This window comes from Lepisma saccharinum, chromosome 9, assembly GCF_977018435.1.
Source record: "Lepisma saccharinum chromosome 9, izLepSacc3.1, whole genome shotgun sequence".
NCBI lineage: Eukaryota > Metazoa > Arthropoda > Insecta > Zygentoma > Lepismatidae > Lepisma > Lepisma saccharinum.
This window is the reverse complement of record NC_139237.1, coordinates 39,375,864-39,395,453: the sequence shown is the minus strand read 5'-3', so window position 1 is coordinate 39,395,453 and position 19,590 is coordinate 39,375,864. Positions and strand designations below refer to the sequence as shown.

The 19,590-nt window shown below is 39.8% G+C and overlaps 1 protein-coding gene across 1 annotated transcript in view; it reads right to left on the bottom strand.

Moving 5' to 3' along the window:
- LOC145992394 (glutamate-gated chloride channel alpha-like) overlaps nt 1-16,862 on the bottom strand; it is a 38,498-nt gene extending 21,636 nt beyond the window's left edge. Inside the window, exons 1-2 of the mRNA XM_083128774.1 lie at nt 16,708-16,862; nt 13,084-13,166 (exon numbers count right to left, since the gene is read on the bottom strand). Of these exons, the coding sequence (XP_082984900.1) occupies nt 13,084-13,166; nt 16,708-16,862 (238 nt within the window). The remainder of the gene's footprint in view (nt 1-13,083; nt 13,167-16,707) is intronic.
- Between the last annotated feature and the right edge of the window lie 2,728 nt (nt 16,863-19,590).

Sequence of the window (19,590 nt, the reverse complement as noted above, 5' to 3'; positions counted from 1 at the left end):
CATTATTACAAACCATCATGGAAGTACAGAGCCACATTTCAACCTGGTGGCGGAAAACTGAACTTTTTTTTGAAAAACTAAATATGCTGACCAAGGCAGTAATTTATTTTATTAAAAAACATAAACTAACGTAACGTTTCAACCTTCTAGCAAGGTCTTCTTCAGACTCTGTATCAAGTACAAAAGTAACCAGATACAACAAGAAGGGTAATATATATACACAAACATTACTCCCTCCAGACTATTTAGAAAGTTGTTTGGAACTTTCTAAATAGTCTGGAGGGAGTAATGTTTGTGTATATATATTACCCTTCTTGTTGTATCTGGTTACTTTTGTACTTGATACAGAGTCTGAAGAAGACCTTGCTAGAAGGTTGAAACGTTACGTTAGTTTATGTTTTTTAATAAAATAAATTACTGCCTTGGTCAGCATATTTAGTTTTTCATAATCATGGAAACAAGGCTTAATGGAGTTATAACTTTTTTTTATCACCATCCTCTTCCCCATGGTCTGCATAGTGGATTCACCAAATTTCAGAGTTCTACGATGCCTCAAACAGACTACAGAGGGCTCTGAGTTGGGTAACTTTAATTCTGGCCACCCGGTATGTAATAAAATCTCGCTCCAATTTTACCATTAGAATTACATTAGCTTTTTCTAGATGTCACCGTTGGCCCACTCAGTGACGTGTTTGTGATTTAATTTTGGGAAGTAGATTTTTTGGGTATACAAATTTCAGTCAGGAAAGTAAAATATTGCCTTGCGGTTCTAAGCACCTTAGAACATTGGTTCTCCATAGGCGCCGACTCCATGGGGCTTGGGGGGCTCGAGCCCCCCCAATGTTAACGATGTGGGGCAGAGCCCCCAAATAATTTTGCTTTAGAGGATCTAATGTATTATTTTGCTTCTCTTGTAAAGTTTACTCAGAATTGTGCCACATGAACTTAACTTTAAATACACATTTGAAATGTTCTAGACCATCAATTTGGGGGGCTGAGACCGCTAAACCATCAGCTTTGGGGGGGCTGAGACAGCTAAACCATCAACTTTGGGGGGGGGCTATGACCAGAGACAGCAAAACACATGACTTATTACTATATACTAAGTATGTAATTATGAGTATTGTTAAAATTTTTACTAAAAAGAGTTTCAAAAGACGATGTGCATGAACTAGGGTAGTGGATGAGACTTTTGGGCTACAAATGGTTCTAACATGACATTCAGAACGAGATCATTGATATATTAGGGAGATCTGTTTTGCGCTCCGTGGTAGCAGGTATTAAAATTCGGGAATATTTTGCTATTACGGTTGACGAAACTTGTGAAATATCCATTCGTGGACAATATTAATATTCTGCATTAGAACTGTGAATAAAAATTTTGATATTTTTGAGAAATTCATGGGTTTTACGTGATTCCGAACACTGAGATCAAAACTTAAAAAAGGGAGAGAGTGAGTCATTCATTAATTTATTTCAGTGATCAGAGCCCCCCCCCAATAATTTTGACAAGTCGGCGCCCTTGGTTCTAACCTACGTCATTAAATCCTACTTTAAATTTTTATGACGTAATTTAAAAACTGTGTATTTACATTATAAGAAAACCCAAACTCGTACACAAAAATAGCTATCGAACTAATAACGCCGAAAACTTATCCAAATTTCCATTACCAGGTTCAAACTTAACGTCCTGTACCTATACAAGTTTCTTGCGAACACATATTCGGTGAGGTTGCCCACAGTGGAGGATCCAGGATTGGCAGTTGGGTGGGGCGATTTTCGCCAGGTAGATTACAGTACCTTACCAAGCCAGGAAACTATCCTGACATATGTTTTCAATGGTAATGTAAACAATGATGCTTCAAAGAGAAGCTGAGTTGTCGCCTGACGTCTCGTTGGTAGCGTTCGAAACAAGGGTTTGAGAATTCCACTTCTAGACCCGTTTTTTATATATAATTATCGTAATTAATTCCAAAACATAAAAATATGCATCGTAAATCTGTAAACAAACTGATGACAAACATTACTGTCACTCATTACATGAAGCATACAGGATGCTTTAACCATCATCCTGAGGAATTATTGTTACCTTGGCAGACTGCGATATTCTTTCGGACAACAATGAGGTGAGACAGAAGTACTTCATAATTTAAAATGTAAATATCAAATACACTTCCTCCATGTTACTAATAATTATAATATATCAAAAATGTGTTTAGAGTTAAAATTATTTTAACAAGAATCAAATATGGGTACTGTACCTGATGATATCGGGACAGATACAGAAACTAGAAGATTTGCTGTCTCTAGGGGAACTTCAACTTCTTTTTTTTGGCACACGTTTTATCACCTTAAGTTACTTTCATTAGGCACAGATCGAAAAAATCGAGTCTTCTTCTATATTTGCACACAATGATTTATATATATATATATAAAAAATCAATCAGAAATGAAGTGTGTTCAGTACACCATTTTCACACGATAACTTATCGAAGGATAGGAGTTAACTTCTATTGTTTTAGGAAGTCAAGGCGGCGTGGTTTCTTTTAGGAGAAGCGTGTTATTATTTCCTGGGGGTCAAGAGCAACGTCACGATGAGTAGAGTACAACACACATGTATTTGCCGTTGCGTAGATACCAATTTTCGTTTCGTCTCTCTCTCTCTTAGCATCACGTGTTCTACCCTGGTCGCCAACCTTCGCTATTGTTGACATATTGTCATTCCATTCCTGGACACACTCGCGCAAACATCATTGAAAACAATTGAATAGCTCTCCAGCTCGCGGTTCACATCGTTCGGCAGGGACGGTAATGTGGCAATATACACGGCGTAGTGGTTGCTTCTTTTATGCAGTGCATGTTCATTGGCTATCTAGTAACTAGTGTTGCCAACTGTAATAATGAAGCACTATTTCTGTCACGGAAGGGGAAAGGCAGGTAAAGTGACGGTGAGTTTTGTTAGATTGGAAGCACCATATTTTTATTTTATACTAAGTATTCGACCGGTTTGACGTTGTGTGCGGGTGCTTCTGAACTGTAGACAATTTACCGAACCCATAGCTGTGTTCAATGTTATCTACTGATTATACAGGGCTAGGATTTATAGGTAAATACATACTTTTAGTTTGACGAAATATCGCTGAAATTTTGTGATATCTTTGCGAATAGTAACGTTTGTAGTGATTTAAGGTACATTTTATTGTCAATATTTTTCCATATTTCTAACTTTAATAAATACTTACTTTTACATATTTAAGGAAAATATACTTAATTTTACATATTTCAACAGGTTTAATTCACAAATTGTTCATATTTCATGATTGTGGAATTGTTCAAAATAAATAAATTATGTGGCTCCAACAGCATTTCAACTCTTGGCTCCGGCACGTGTTCTTGTAGAAATTGCATAGAGGAGGCTGTCATTTTTGCTGCTTAATGCGATGCATATTGTTTTCTGTGTTAAAATTGCCATGCTTTGATGGGTGACCAAGTTCATAGCAAGGCCGTCGGAAGGGGGGAGGGCGAACCGTGCCACCGCCCAGAGCGGCAAAATTTGAAGAGAAGAAAAAAATAAGCCTATTGAAAACTGTGGTCGAGCGAGATATTCTTTTGCGCTTAATAGTATTGAAATAGCATAAGAAGTCTCATTTTTTATTTTATATTTTGATGTTTTACTTAGGAATACTTCAATTTCCCGTTGCTGCGTAACGTGGAGTGGGGGGGGGGGGGTCGAAATGGAGCGGCATCTGCCGCCACCATCCAGGGAGGCAGAATGACTAGCGCCGACCCTGGTTCATAGCAAAAGAAAAATCCGCGCAGCTTATCGTCTAGTGGCAGTATATGTACTTGTTATTGTTGTGGAAGCCGGCATCCTTTGTAAATGTACAACAAAGGCAACCGGCTGTCGCCGATCACAGAGAGGTAATAATAATACTGCTTGAGGAGAAGTGTTGTGGTCCAATTGTCGCGGTTTAACACGTTGGCATGCTATTATCTGCCGTTGCAGTTCCGTACCAGTGTATACGGGTTTTGGGAGTGAACAGTTAGAACGCCACCAGTGCATTAAGGCAATGAAAAATAATATATATTTTTTTACTTTGTTTTAAATCACTCAAATAAGGAATCGTATGAAGAAGTCTTCTTTGCAACATTTTTTGTAATTTTACGTATGGGTTAGTTCATATTTTGCAAGTTTTTAGTCCATATGTATGTAGCTACATACAAAGCCACTTATTAGTACATATTAATCCTAGTCCTGGTATAATGCATGACGTTTAAAACTCAACGTTAGATAGACCTGAATTCTCTAATTTTCTTGTTGTACGTAACAGCTGTGCATCGGCGCACTGCAGCGATTTTTCTATTTGCTCCATTAGCAACACTGCTTCTTGAGTTGTGTCGCGCATCGCACGGCAGAAATATCTGTGCTGGACTCTATGTAAAAGAGCCAATCCTCTTAATCTTTCCTGACTCCTCGTCGACCTTATCGGAGATTTTAAGCGCCTGAGAGCTGAGAAAGATCATTCGGCTGTCGCTACGCTAATTGGGAGAGTAAGAAAGATTTTATATAGTCTATTAATAATGGGGAAAACATCCTTGTCACAATTATTGTACAAATCAATTAGAGATGCATCTCTAAATTTGCACTCAATTTTCCTCTGCCATGCTTGCAATTCAGCAGAGAGAAGACGCTGGAACACGGGTTCAGACATAACAAACAAACCACTGAATATTTTACTTAAGCGCAGTATTGCATGTTGGGTCTCTTCAGATTTTCTCTGGCTGGAGGGAAGATAACTGCAAGTTTGTATGCGTCTAGAGTAGACTGAGAGAATCGAAATCGTAGGTCTTCAGCTATTTTCCAAAAGTGGGATGTTAATTGCCACGTGGAAGTAGTCTTCAGGGAGAGAGCAGGATGGGTTGCTGCTATGAATCTGTCTTCTAGCAACACGAGGAATTCTGACATCGATGTCCAATCAAGTACCGACCACATCTCTAAAGAGAACATGAAACCCCTGGTTCGCGGAATGGCGTCGATCCTGAAGAACATTAAGAATGTCCTTAACAAAATTTGCAGCTTCGTTCATGTTCACGGTCTTCTTTTGACAAAGCCTACTCATTGGAAGCGTTATGCCGAACACGTCATCCAAAACAATCAATGTTGTTAAGAATTAAACATTACATATAACTGACAAAAGAAATGACCTTTGCGGCCGTTTGAAGCTCTCCCCACCCTGATATAAGATCAAGGCATTATATTATCCGCGATAACCCAACGCGAAATTCTGGTACCGCTTCGTGCCTTTTAACCCAGCGAGTTTCACAAAGCGATGTTAATTGCTTGCCTCGCAACACAAAATTTCGCTTGGCCGAAGAAGTAAAGAAAGTGTGCACTTCTTTCATTATTCCGACCGCATTCCTCACACTTTGAATTCTGGATGTTTTCCCCAGAGACAAGTTAAGTGCATGATTAAAACGAGAACAACGAACAGAATGCTCAGAAAGTGTCTGAATTTCTTTAACTGCGCCACATACCTCGGAGGTCATCATGGAACACCCATCTGTACCAATTCGCACACATATAAAGTTGCGATTTGTGGGACACATCAGTGGTTTCATCGAATATTATAGAATATTCTCCTGCATGGCGAATTCGGTCTACAATTTGACTCGTGATCTCATTACCACATGCTTCTATTAGTTCGTTTTGTACAGTTTTGCTTATGTACGTTGCACGTGACGATGTTGAAGTCAAATGTTGCTTCAAATTTTCATCCCCGGCATCAATACAAAATTGCAAAGATTCACGGAAATTGCCTTCATTGCAAATTCCACCTTCATTTTCATGTTCGGAGACTTTTCCGTCACCCTGTGACCTCTGAAGGGAAAGTTTTGACGTGCAAGCAATATGACAGTTTTCACAATAGGTAGTAACGTTTCCCTGTTTTCAGATATTTGTTCTAAGCGTTTCTTCTTGACTTGACTTAATTCCTGTTGTTCCCTGTGGAACATAGGGCATCAACAAAGCATCTCCACCTGGTCCTACTGACGGCAATTCTCTTCACTGCATTCCAGCTCTTTCCTTCCTCCAAGGCCTCAGCGTGAACAGATCTTCGCCACGTCGGTCTAGGCCTCCCTCTTTTCCTTCTTCCCTGCGGGTTCCAGTCTAGTGCCTCTCTCTCGACAGCCTCATTTTCCTTCCTCAACGTATGCCCTACGCAATTCCATTTTCGATGCTTTATTTGTATGGACACCTCAGTTTCTCCAGATTTTCTCCAAAGTTCTTGGTTTTGAATCACTTCTGGCCAAAAGATATTCAAAATTTTTCTCAGGCAGCGATTGATGAAGGTCTGTAATTTAGAGGTAATCGTTTTGGTTACTTTCCATGTCTCAGACCCATATAACAGTACAGACATAACATTACTTCGAAAAATACGAAGTTTGGTCTTCATAGATATCTTCTTGTTTTTCCATACTGGATAGAGCCTCACAAAGGTGCCATTTGCTTTTTGGATTCGTTGAGAAACATCCTGTGCAGCCCCTCCGTCTTTTGCCACCACACTACCCAGGTACGTAAAGCTATCCACATTTTCAATAATCTCTTCACCAATATTAAACGGGTCTGTTTTTGTGGAGTTAATCCTCAGTGCCTTGGTCTTCTTGGAGTTAATCACAAGTCCTGCTTTTTTTGCACTTTCTATCAGATCTGCTAGTTTTGTTTGCATATCACCATGTGCTTCAGATAAGAAGCACAAATCGTCTGCTAAATCAAGGTCTTCTAATCTGTTATTCAATCCCCATTGGATACCACGTCTTTTCCCTCCTATTACATTTCGCATCACTGCATCGATCACGATCAGGAACATTGTAGGTGATAATATACAACCTTGCCTCACTCCAGACTGCACATCTATTGGTTCAGATACACGGACTACATGTATAATCACGATAAGTTTCTCGGATAAGATGAAGAATTTTTGTGGGCACTCCATATCGTTTCACTTCCTTCCACATTGCATTTCTGTTGACCGAGTCAAATGCTTTCTCGAAGTCAACGAAAACTGTATAGAGACGAGATAACCATTCTATACATTGCTCCAAAATTATCCGCAAGGTGTTAATTTGATCAATACAAGAGCGATTTGGTCGAAACCCTGCCTGTTCTCTTCTGAGTCTCAAGTTAACATGCTTCTTAATTCTGTTTAGGATAACTCTAGTGAAGATCTTACTCGGAATGGAGAGAAGTGCTATACCTCTCCAGTTGTCACACTTTGACATATCCCCTTTTTTCGGTAGTTTCACCAACAGGCCACTCCTCCAGTCCTTAGGCATCTCTCCCTCTATCCATATCTTCTCAAATAAGGGCTGCAACATATTTGCTGTGGTGTTTATGTCACTTTTCATCACTTCCGGTGGTATGTTGTCGACACCAGCTGCTTTACAATTACGTACCTCTTTTAGAGTCTGTTTAATCTCTCCTACTGTTGGAACATCCGTCCTAATTCTTACACTGGGGCCAACATCCCCATCATTATCATGATCTTCTTCCCCCTGGTCTATCTGAGCATCCACAGAACGATTAAGGGTTGCAGAGAAGTGCTCCTTCCAACGTTTCAGTTGGTCCTCAGTATTCGTAAGGAGGGTACCATCTTTACTTCTCACTGGTCGATTTCTCTGCATCTGTTTCCTTGACAGAACTCTTGTGATGTTGTATAGTTCTTTAAGATTCCTCTTTTTTGCTGCTTCCTCCACCTGCTGAGACAGATTGTCTACCCAGTTTCTTTGATCCCTACGAACACTACTCTTTACTTCTCGATCCTTCTCTGTATACTTTGTTTGCAATTCTGCCTTCCTTGCCCTTGTCCTGCATGAGTTCATTGCCTCCTTAATTACTTTTCGCTCATTATTTTTTTCTCCCAGGTCTGCAGAGACATCCAATCTTTTTTCCTCCTATCCTTAAAGCCCAGAACCTTTTCACTTACTTCTGCGAAAGCAGATCGGATTTTTGTCCATTCTCTTTCAATTGTTTCATTCTGCTCACTTTCATCGGTCAATACTTGGAACCGATTTCTCAGTTCAATCCTGAAGGTTTCCTGGAGATTCTTATCCTTTAACTTACTAACATCATACCGCTTCCTTGTCTGTTCCATTCTCTTCTTCTGAGCTTGAATTTTCATTTTAAAGTTAGCCACTACCAAATGATGATCACTCCCAATGTCTGCACCTCTCTTGTTTCTTACTTCCTGTAGCGAACGTCGCCACCTCCGTCCAATTGCCACGTGGTCTATCTGGTTTTCTGTTCTATGGTCTGGTGATACCCACGTTACCTTATGGCACTTCTTGTGAAATATAGTACCACCAAAAACATGGCTAGCACAGAAGTCCACAAAAAGATGTCCATTCTCATTTCGCTCTCCTAACCTATGCTTACCCATGACATGCTCAAGGCCTTCGTTGTCCTGCCCAAGCTTTGCGTTTAAATCTCCTCCAATTATTATGATATCCTTCCTTTTTTGCTTCTTTATTGTTTCATTGAGCTGCCTATAAAACTCTTGTGTATCTTCAGGCTCTGCTACTTCTGTGGGTGCATAACACTGTATCATAACGATGTTTCTGATATTGGTTTTGAAATGTGCCACAATTATCCTCGCAGACACTGGATACCATTGAATAAGGCTTCTTTTTGCTTACTTGTCCATCAATATACCCACACCATCACGACTCACACCTTCACCCTCAGGTCTTCCGGAATATATGAATGTAACTCTTTCATGGGTATTTACCTCTCCAAACTCTGACCATCTAACTTCACTTATACCTAGGATGCTCAGACAATAGCCCTTCATGCAGGCCACTGCCTGCCGTAGTTTTCCACTCTCCCGCAGGGTTCTTACATTCCATATTCCAATTCTCGTTGTCCTTTTCAGGCCAAATGTCGTCGTCTTAGAATCAGTTCGGCTTCCTCTTGTTGATGTCTCTTTAATAGTGTGATTCAAAGTGTGCGGGTTATTGGCCCACAGCACCCGATCTTGGTGATGGGGCTGCCACCTGAGCCTCCAAGCAGGCAAATTTTCTGGCGGGGTATTTTCCCCATGTCTTTTAGGATCCCTCCTCTCCACAAGACAGTGGCCTTTTCTCATATTTATACTCGATGAGAATGAGTGCCTCTTCCGCCAGCTATGCCGTTCCAAAGGTCTCCTTCTCCGCCATAGTTGCCGTTGAGGTCTTCACCGTAACCCTGGCAAGGGGCCCTTACAACGTACTACCAGCCGGTGCCAGCTGGCCCAAGGGTTTTTAAAAAGAGATGTTACTCCTCCTGATTCCTGGTTCTTCCGCCTCCTTCGCCGTTGAGATGGCCATCCATCTTCTTCCGCCATTGGAGCCGTTGACCAGTAGGTTGCTTCTTAGTCTGACTCTTTACCACTCTTTTCCCGAGTGTCACATTGTGTTTTAACCCCCCGACTTGACCAGGTACGAAAATGGGACAAAATTTACACGGGTATCCCTGAAGGTGATCTGAAATGACAGGCCACTTGAACGATTCCAGGTGCTTTTTGGAAGCGTATCGATGGCCATCTTTGTCGCCTTTCCTTTGGATATTTATATCCAACCGGTGGAATCCAATGGCGCCTTAAAATACTGTCTTTTGAAAAATCATATATCTGTCCCCTCAGGAATTTTCCAATATCAAGAATATCAATGTTTTCAACTCGCTGAGCTATTACACTTTCCGCGCAAATTGCATTGTCTGCACTCAATCTGGTCGAGTCTGTAGATTCTGCACTGTTACATAAAATCAGCGGCGGCTCAAGGGGGAGAGCCGCCGTGCCATGGCACTACCCTCAGAAGAAACGCATACCTCGCCCAAGTATTGTTAAATTAATACATTGATAGTTTACAGACAAGGAGATTCGAATCTTGCAATCGGTCAAGCTGACGTGACGACCACCCCAACCTCCTCACTGCATCACCAGCTGTTTCGTAGTAACTCGTGAGTCAGCGGTCCGCGCCGACGTCTAACCAAGTTGACAGACGTGCAGAGGGTTGAAGAAGTCTCAGCGAGGAACATTTCCACCATGAGCCGGGAACAAAGTGGCAGGGTGTGGGGGTTAGTCCATAAGACACCAGCCGTGCCCGTTTTCGCCTGGCACGGCGATGGAACTCTCGCAGTGTTTGACACAGTTGCCACCTTCAGAGATAAGTCGCTAAATACGACGGATTTGTAAGACCCGTTGAGGAAGCAATTCGTGAGACACTGACCACTGACGTTGTAGCGCCATGTGCTGGATACGAGTGATTTTTCAGTTGTCTCTGTTACATAGTTTAAAAATTGCTGTCAATTCCAATTTCTTTGAGGGGGATAAAAACATTCCAGGCAGGGATAAAATAATTGTCTTCTGCCGGGGATAAAATGTTTTGTTGGGGAAAATCCCCGGCATCCCTCCCGTTAATTCGCACACTGGTCTTCAGTTTGATTGGCATATTTTCATAGAAGCCTACTAAAAGTTGATTGGTATTTGATTTAGTGGCTAAAACATGCATTCATGTTTCATGTTTTCTTTGTTTTCAACATTACTCCCTAAGCACCCCTAGATGATCCTGGCGTCGCAGCTGCCAGCACGATATACCAACCATTGCACCATGCGGGTCTGGCAAGGAGATTAAGTTCGAATTCTGGGAAAAGCATGTACTGCACAGTCACCCATACTTTGAATTACTTGCTTTCCTGCATGACGTTATGCGTGTTGCCCAGGGGTCCCTCCAAGGCCAATGGCGCATCCCCCAAATCATATCTTTCGTGCCCTCAAACAATATCGTAATCCCTACAAAGTATTTAATTACGACAGCGTGTCTACCGAAAGTAACTTTTTTCTTAGCTTTTTGTATACCAACACTAAGCATTATATTTTAAGAAGTGATGTTATTAATGAATATCGAGAATAACGCTTAAGTCTTGTAATGCAGCTACAGTATTAGACTTTACATTCACCCCAGTAAAACGCCAAACATGCATTCTCGCAACACATCATTGCCAGCGAAGCGAGCAAGACATTTTTTTCATCCATTTATTTGCAGGCCACTGTTAATTTAATAGCGTGTCAATACTTTCTAAGGATCCTCAGATATTTAGTCTTTTCCAGCTTCACTTTTACACGTTCAGGGCCGAAGACGTGTGGATACCATATCGTTAAATACAGTCTCCAAATTCTAATGTTCGAACTCTCTCTCCACTACAGAAATCCCTTCACAATCTATCAAGAGCTTCATATCTCTCCATTTATATTTAATACTCAATTCTACCATCAAAATTTCCATGCCATAATCTAAGACCTAGAGTTGGATACTCCCCCCCCCCAAGTCTAATTCAGAATCCCCTCCAGAACCCACGTGTCAGTTAAGGCGTAATATGTAAGAGTTGGATATTTCTCCCCCACCCTTAGATAATGCCCTTAAACACTTTCTTTTCTTTATTTACACTTTCTTTTGATTAAATACATATATTTTTGAAAAATATATTAATGTTTAATTTTACATTATTTGAAGGAAAGAACTCCCTCCAAGAATCTCGATGGCGCAGCCTGCGCCATAGCCCCCCTCCCTTTTGGCACCCCGGGTGTTGCCTAACTCAACGGCGGAGACCGAACTTGCCTTTGAAGATTTGCTATTGCGATTCTGAATGTTAGCTATAGCTACTGAGTTGAGATGATTGATTGATTGATTTAATTTATTTTACATAGCTTTTGTGCCACTGTTGGTTAATTGCGAAGATGAGGATGAGTTATGATATGATGAAATTGATGAATGGACACTCTCAAACACCCATGCCCAGGCCGGTATAACCATATGCAAGGTGTACTAGTGAAAAGAAAGAAATGTTTAGTTACTTTGCCACCAGATTGCTTTAATTTGAAAAAAGGGGCGTGGCTGAAATTCCGGAGGTCTGAGGAAAGCAAGCCTCGTATGGGAGCAGGACTTCCCACTGATTAGCAGAGGTTAAAACATGTTGAGTTCTCTTTGAGTGATGAAAGGGGTCATCTCGGAATGGAACAAAGTACAGGGAGTAGTTGTTTTGTAGTGGTTTAGTATTTTAAGTTTTTATGTAGAGTATTTAGTTGGGATTTTTAGTTAAAGCACTGCACACTTTGTTCTATTCAGAAATAGGTCTTTTGGGGGGAAAATGAATATTAAAATGAAATTACCATAATCTCCTTTTGGTTAAATAGCGTGTAAGGAAGTCTAAATTATGTAAAGATTTAATTGGATAATTTGATTGTTTCTTTATTATTTATTGTATTTATATTGGGGGTTTATACTCTTATAATCAAGCCCTTCAGACATTGTGTTGTTAAATAAACCTCTTTAGTATCAAGCCTTTTATGTATAATTCCTAAACCTACAATTTTACGGCTTAAGCCTTCCACTGCCATACCTTTATATGTCTGCTAGGTTAATCTACCGACCTCAGTTGCAAGCCTTGTGTCCTAATGAAGGACAATATTTCTTAGTGAATATTTGTAAATGACGTGCAATAAGAAGCTGGTCATACCGGGATTCGAATCCAGGTAGCGCGATGTTGAGTTGAGATGAAGTCAGTCAGCTGCCCACTTATTGATTGGATGTTTCGAGGTTTCAGACTCGATTCTAAGCCAGATGTGTTGCGGAAATAATCTCACTCTAACATAGAGAAACTTAAATAAGAACGAAAAAAATACATATGGAACATCTCAAACGGCTGTGCTCCTTAGAGGCAGTATTCAATTTTCTTATAACTCTTGTCCAGTCTTACGGCGGGTGACTTACATGCTGGCAAGGGAAGTGGGAAGCGAGGAAACAACCACCAGCGCGATAAGAAACACAGCAGCCTGTAGAACGTGGTGCGAACAGTACCTCCTCCCGCTACGTCGTAACTCTCGTAACACCGCTGTTGTCTGGTTGGTCTGCTGCTTGGTTGTGCCTCTAATTTTTAAATTTTAAAAACTAAGAAATGATACCTATTTAAATTTTTGTGATGCATAAAAAAATTACATGTTTGATTTCCAGAGGACCAGCACAATATGTTCAAATATAATTTATTGCACTTACGTATGAAAATGCTTAAGTGGCAATGCTGTATATCAAGTGGGTAAAGTGCAAAATCGAAGTTGCAGCTCGTCACAATCTCCACTCTGTAAAAATAATGTAAATGCAATTTAGAATGCAATATGTAAGAAACTTATAAAGTAGAATAAGTAGAATAAAGGATTCTTAGAATAATAAACACAAAGTCATTAAATTTGTGAAATCACTAGGGCTGAGCCGATAGCGATGTATCGGTATTAAATATAGGTTGTATTTTCTTCGCCTATACCGTCCGATACCAATTATCTTGAGCGGCTAGACGAGAGGCCAAGAGAAACAACTAATTTTTCAAGATTTGTCCCTTTCAAATGTTCGTTCAGCCTTCCTTGTGACTTGGGGGTCGAACACAGGAAGTTCCTTGTAGATTTCCGAGAAATGCTGTACCCTCCTGAGAAGCAGATGATAAGATCAAAGGCAGGAATAAAGTGATTACATTGAAGGCATGTAACTGCTAGTTGGTTAACGCTATGTGCAAATAAAATAAACCATTCACTGCCAATTCTTGCAGGGTAAGAACATGGACGTATTTAAAATCAGCATTATTATCATGCTGGGTTGATTCTGGAGTTCTTGGGAAAGGGATGAATGCCACTGTGGGGAGGGAGTGTTGTGGATTCCCATCCTTCTGTGTAAATCTTTTGTATGACCAAGGCAGTTTATTAAGATTTAAAAACACTTTACATATAACATTTCAACCGTGTATCAGGGTCTACCTCAGACGAAGAACTAATCTAAAATGATGAAATACGCAAATATAAAGTATTTATACACATAGCAGGGTGTTTATACACACGAGAAACACATCATGTCCACAGTCCTTATTTTGGACTATTTCTCTAAGAGAATTCGAAAAAGGCAGGAGGGGTGGAATAATGAATAATATACAGGTAGTTCTAGCATAGATTTTGCAGTGAAAATGGTAGTTCCAGTCTTGCTATACTTGACCTGTCAATCACCTGTCAGACCCATTAGTCAACTGTCAAGAAGCGATATGCATGTAAATTCCGTTAGAGAAATCATCCAAGATAAGGACTGTCAACATGTTGTTTTTTGATTTGTCTAGACACCCTGCTATGTGTATAAATTCTTTCTGTTTGTGTATTCCATCATTTTAGTTTATTTATTCGTCTGAGGTAAACCCTAATAGAGGGTAGAAACGTTATATGTAAAGTGTTTTTAAATCTTAATAAACTGCCATGGTCAGCAACTGTAGTGTTTTAATAAAAGCAAGGTGGTAAAGAAACCTGCACAGAACAAACACAACACATTAAAAAGGTAAGGATACACTAAAAAGCTTCCTCACCCACAGTGGAAGAGACCTTCTCTTCTCAAAAAGTTAAAAAAACATTTGCTTAAACACTGTCGTCATCTCCCAAAGTGAATGTAAACCGTTGATAAGGTTTTATATTGCTTAATACTAGTAACCAATTATTACAAAACTGTACCTAGATTATCTTCGTCTACTGACATTACAATATGAAATAACTGTAGTCATGAAGTAAGTCTGGCTTTAGAAGAAAGCATTTTCCTTAGCATTTTTCTTAACATTTATGACATGGCCAAAAAGCTACCGTGTAAAGTGAGAAATCATTATGGCATTTCAGATTTCATGGCATTTCTCAAGGATTGGATCGGTCCTATTTCCTTAACATTTTTCGTAGTATAACCAATCAGAAGCGACCTCTAGGTCACGAGTGCAGGTGTAATGGCGGCCGCGTGAGATGTAAACAATGTATCACTTCACATTTTTAAAAGCCGATAACTATTCAACTGAGAGGATTAACGTTTCATATTAAACGGTTTTAGGTACAAAAGAGTGGCACTGCTGAAATACATACTTTACAGTGTTTAATATACACGTATGAAAGAATAAATTAGTTTTTTTCAATTGTAAACACCGTGCACTCACCATAGATGGTGTAACTCGACGTGCCTTTCGTGCTGTATGTATTATACATTGTAATCACAAGAGCTAACCGAAATGATCCATTAAATGCTTCCGTATAAAAGTACTGTCTGATACAAGATTTTTGGGAGCATTTACATAGCATTTATGCTAGCAAAAAATGTTAATGGAAATGCTTTCGTTTAAATCCGGCCTTACTCTTGAAACTTTCCTGGCGACGAATGGTGAATAAATTCTCTCGGGTCAATTCTGGAACAGTTTCCAAGCTTTCGAGAACTAACGTCACTCTTATCTTCACGGTAGAAGTCACTCTCATTATCACTTCTACTCTGTAGATGAGAGTGACGTTAGTCCTAGAAAGCTTGGAAGCAGTTCTTAAAACTTAACCTGTTAGCCGGAGGGAATTTATTCAACTATAATTATGTATTAATAATGAGCTGAGTGAGATTTTATAATCATTTTCTGTATTTTTCTACCAAGCTCGTGTACAAGTATCCGAAAGCATGTGTACAACACAGGTTACCATAGTTTGAAAAATCCTGATTTAGAATAAAGTCAAGTAATTACTTTTTAACGTAATGATTAATATAACTGAGCTTCTTTCATAAGTAGTATTTTTTGAATACAGTAAGTTTAACTTGCAAGGACGCCCTCAGTTTTTTTTCTCAAGGGGTGAGAGCCCTTCATTCACAGAAACTTATTATTATTATTGTCATTATTGTTATTGCTATTATTATGATTGCCATTATTTTCATTGCTTTTGTTATTATTATCACTTTACAAATCATAAAATTCAAATTTAATTGAAAAAACTTGGCGTAGTTTTCAAGTTTAGATCCGAGTCTACTATTTAGATAGAAACTGGATTCGCCTTGGTTTCTTTCCAAAAAAACAGCTATCACTTTGTTAAAAGTATAAAGTAGAGACCACTTAGAAACTCCAAAGGATCTTATTTAACAGATATTAATTCTTGATATTTTCTGCACTATAAGTGTCTGAAATTTCTTGAAGTACAGGCCGTGTCCGAAAGGTGCAAGACAGTATTTGAAGCGATCATTCGAGTAGTATGGTCTTGCAGTGCGGTCTTCAAGTCATGGACTGGAAGTGAAAGTCTTTGGAATTGCACTTCGACTGCAGCGCCAAATACGATAGGTAGATAAAACTGAGGACACGTTGTTTTCCCAGCGTTTGAAACAGATGAACAACGAGTGTGGATATCACGTAACCTAGTCACTAACCATCTATGCTGCGTACTTGCGTGCTTCTGTTCTTGGCGCTTTCGAACTGTACTAGGTGACGTCACTTCAGTCAAGACCATACTTCAAGTATGTACTTTGTACCTTTCGGACAGAGCCTAAGAGTTTTCATTCCAGAAGTGTAAAAATAATCACTTGTAGAGGAAATTGTGTGTATAATCCAAGATTTTCACCGCATCAGGAAATTTCGAAAATTTCCCGTCCTGGTCGGCAAATGGAGAATTATTGTTGGAACTAACAGCCTGTAAATCGCAGAGAAAATATTATTTGTAATAAACTATCGCTCCAATATCACCTTTCGAATTACATGAACTTTTTCCAGATACACCCACAGGCGCCCTTGTTTAACGGGTTACTTTTGAAAAGTTACTCTACGAACAACGATTGTTATGTAACACTCGGTTTAATTTATTAGCTTTTACATACCCTAGTATGTAATACACCCTCTTGTCGGCAGTGATTCTCATGAAGACGCTGTCCTCCAACACCTTCTTCCTCTGAAGAGAGACGAGTTCCATGATGTACAGCTGCGCTCTCCAGAAGTGCTTCTGGTCGTCCGTTTGAAGGTCCACGCTTTGCATCGTTGAATTTCGGAAATCTAGTCTCGGTTCCTTCCACGTCATTGTAACGGTTGTCCTGAACGATAGTTCCTGTTTCGAGGTGAAATAAGACCAAACTATAGTTCTCGTCCAGTTTTGCGGCGGGCGACCTACATGCTGGCAAGGAAAGTGGGGAGCGGGGAAGTGACCAATTGAGCGCGATGAGAAACGCAGCAGCTTGTAGAACGAGGTGCGCGTAGTACATCCTCTGGCGACGTCGTAACTTCTCGGCACCACGCCGTTGTCTGGTTTGTCTGCGCCGTATTTCCCGCTCCCCACTTCCCTTGCCAGCATGTAGGTCGCCCGCCGTAAGACTAGAAATCTGTCAATTCGATATTTCATTGGTTACACGATCTTTTGCAAACTGTCCAATCAGATTAGTTTACAGTGCTATGAAGTTTTTCTTGAAAGGAAGGGATGTTCTTCTGATAAGACATCCAAAACTGAAGATTAAAATTGGTAAACGCTGTAAGTGCCACAATAATTCAAATACCGTTTTCCACGTTAAACTGTGAAATGTGCCATGCTTAATAATGTTGTAAACGTGAAATGTGGCTGGTAGCCCTCTAAGTATAAATCAAAGGGCGTGTAAAGTGGTAACTCGTGTGAACGTTCTTACGGGCTGATGTGCGGAACGGTGCGATTTCCAAACACTTTCGCTTTTGGCACTTACAACGTTTACCACTTTTAGTCCTCAACTCATCCTCACCACCACGTAGTATACAGCCAACAGCAAAGATAATGATAGGTAAATTATCCATTGCTATTTTTATTCCTTTTTTATGTTGTTTTAATAAATGGAACTGTTGATTCGAAACGGATTTGACCTTTTACTTATAGACGTTCTTATTCCAATGCATTATTACCACATTGTGGAAAATAGACGAGATGAAAATGGTGGTGGACAATTTGCCTACTGTTTCTTTTCCTGTTTGGTGCACACCCCAGTAAATGAAATTTGCAGGCCAACGAGGCACTGGTGACTGAACCTGAGCCAGTATAATTACAGATAGACGTATAATCCTCTATGAGGCTGAGTGGAATCAGCGATAGAAGAAAACAGGTATTCCAAGACAGGCGTACGCACATCCTCTGATTAGCGGGGAGGGGGAAAAAGCCCTGATTAAAGTTCAATCGAAGAAGTAATCTAATTTTATCTCACAATTTTTTTTAGTATTGATGGGCATGGAACAGGGGCGTATATAGTCTGTGTCCCGACCCCCCGAAAATCACTGTATTAGAAGAATTCAAACTTCCGTTGCACCATTGTTCTTTGGCCCCTCTTTTATTTCCCCTCTCTAGTTCAGAGACTATTGTACAAATAGATAAGGATTAACAACTATGCATAATTTATTCATTTCCAACAGTGGCGTCGATTAAGGGGGCGTGGAGACGGCAGTTTGCCCTCACACTTCTTGTCCCTGCTCTGTGGCCTCTTAATGCTAAGCCTTGCCTAGAAATATATAAAAAAAATAAACTGATTTTGCCCCTCCCTCCCCACTATTGTCAACCAATCGCCGATACCGATTCCCAATGTGTGGGCACTTCATTCTGCAAACGCATATAGGTAACACAACTAACCAATAAAGTGTGTGGGTGTGTGGGGGGTGTTAAAAACAAGAAATCTGCTAGAGAACGAAGTTGGATAGTTCAGTTGAATAGGAAATAATACGTCCCCTCCGTAGCTGCTTGGAAATTTCGTCGGCTTGAAAATACTTAATTTTGTAAAGCATAATATTGTTTAATAACGGTGATAACATTCCTCTACACTAAATTTCTAAGTCATAATATTAGGAGGGGCTAAAGCCCCTTCTTGCCCCCCCGTGCGTACGCCTATGTTCAAAGAAGTTGTATGTGTTGGAGGAAGTAGTATATTTTTAAGAAATTGTAGATGCACATTTCTTTTTTTTTCTTTTTTTTGTTGAAATCGAAAGTAATATGTAAACAAAAGTAATTATAAAAGTGTTATGTGAGTTATTTTTTGAAACTACAAGTATTTTTCTTGTTAGTGTGAAATGTTCTTAATATTTTTTAGCTGTTAGTTTTGCACCACTATATCTATGTTGCAGTGGTATCTGAGTTACATTGTGCTTTTGTTTTGTGTGAGAGCGGTATAGAAGATTTTAACAACAGAAGGGTTCCATTGGGCTACGCTTCGGACCGGAACCTTCCTTCTCGCACAAATTAAACTCGGTACAAGTTGCGTATTGTTTCATTGAAAAAAGGTTCCTGGACCGAATTGAAATACTTTACAGATAAAAAGGTTCTTTACGGTCCTGAACCCATTTACGCTTACTGATTTTCTCTCCTGGAACGGAATTGAATTTATTTAAAATTCCTGGACTTTTAACTACCCTGATTTATAGCGTGGCAATGTTGAAGTTTCTAGAGTACTGAACAAGAGATGGAAAATATTGTACATGTTTTTATAGTTGTTGGGATGTTACCTAATGAAGGTTTTGTTCCGCAACCTTAACTGAAGCATTGAACGGGTCTATGGGTAATTCTGTTTCCGTTATTTTCCAAGCCGGCCAGCAACTTGTATGTTAATATATTGTTATATTTATGTGTGCAAACTGAGGGTAACTAAAAAGAGAATTTCAGAAATAATATCATATGATAATGAAGTGGATTTATAGTGCATAAATCTTCACAGCAGCCTGCAGGATTTAAACAATTACGCTTGATGCTACCATACAGCGTTCACGTA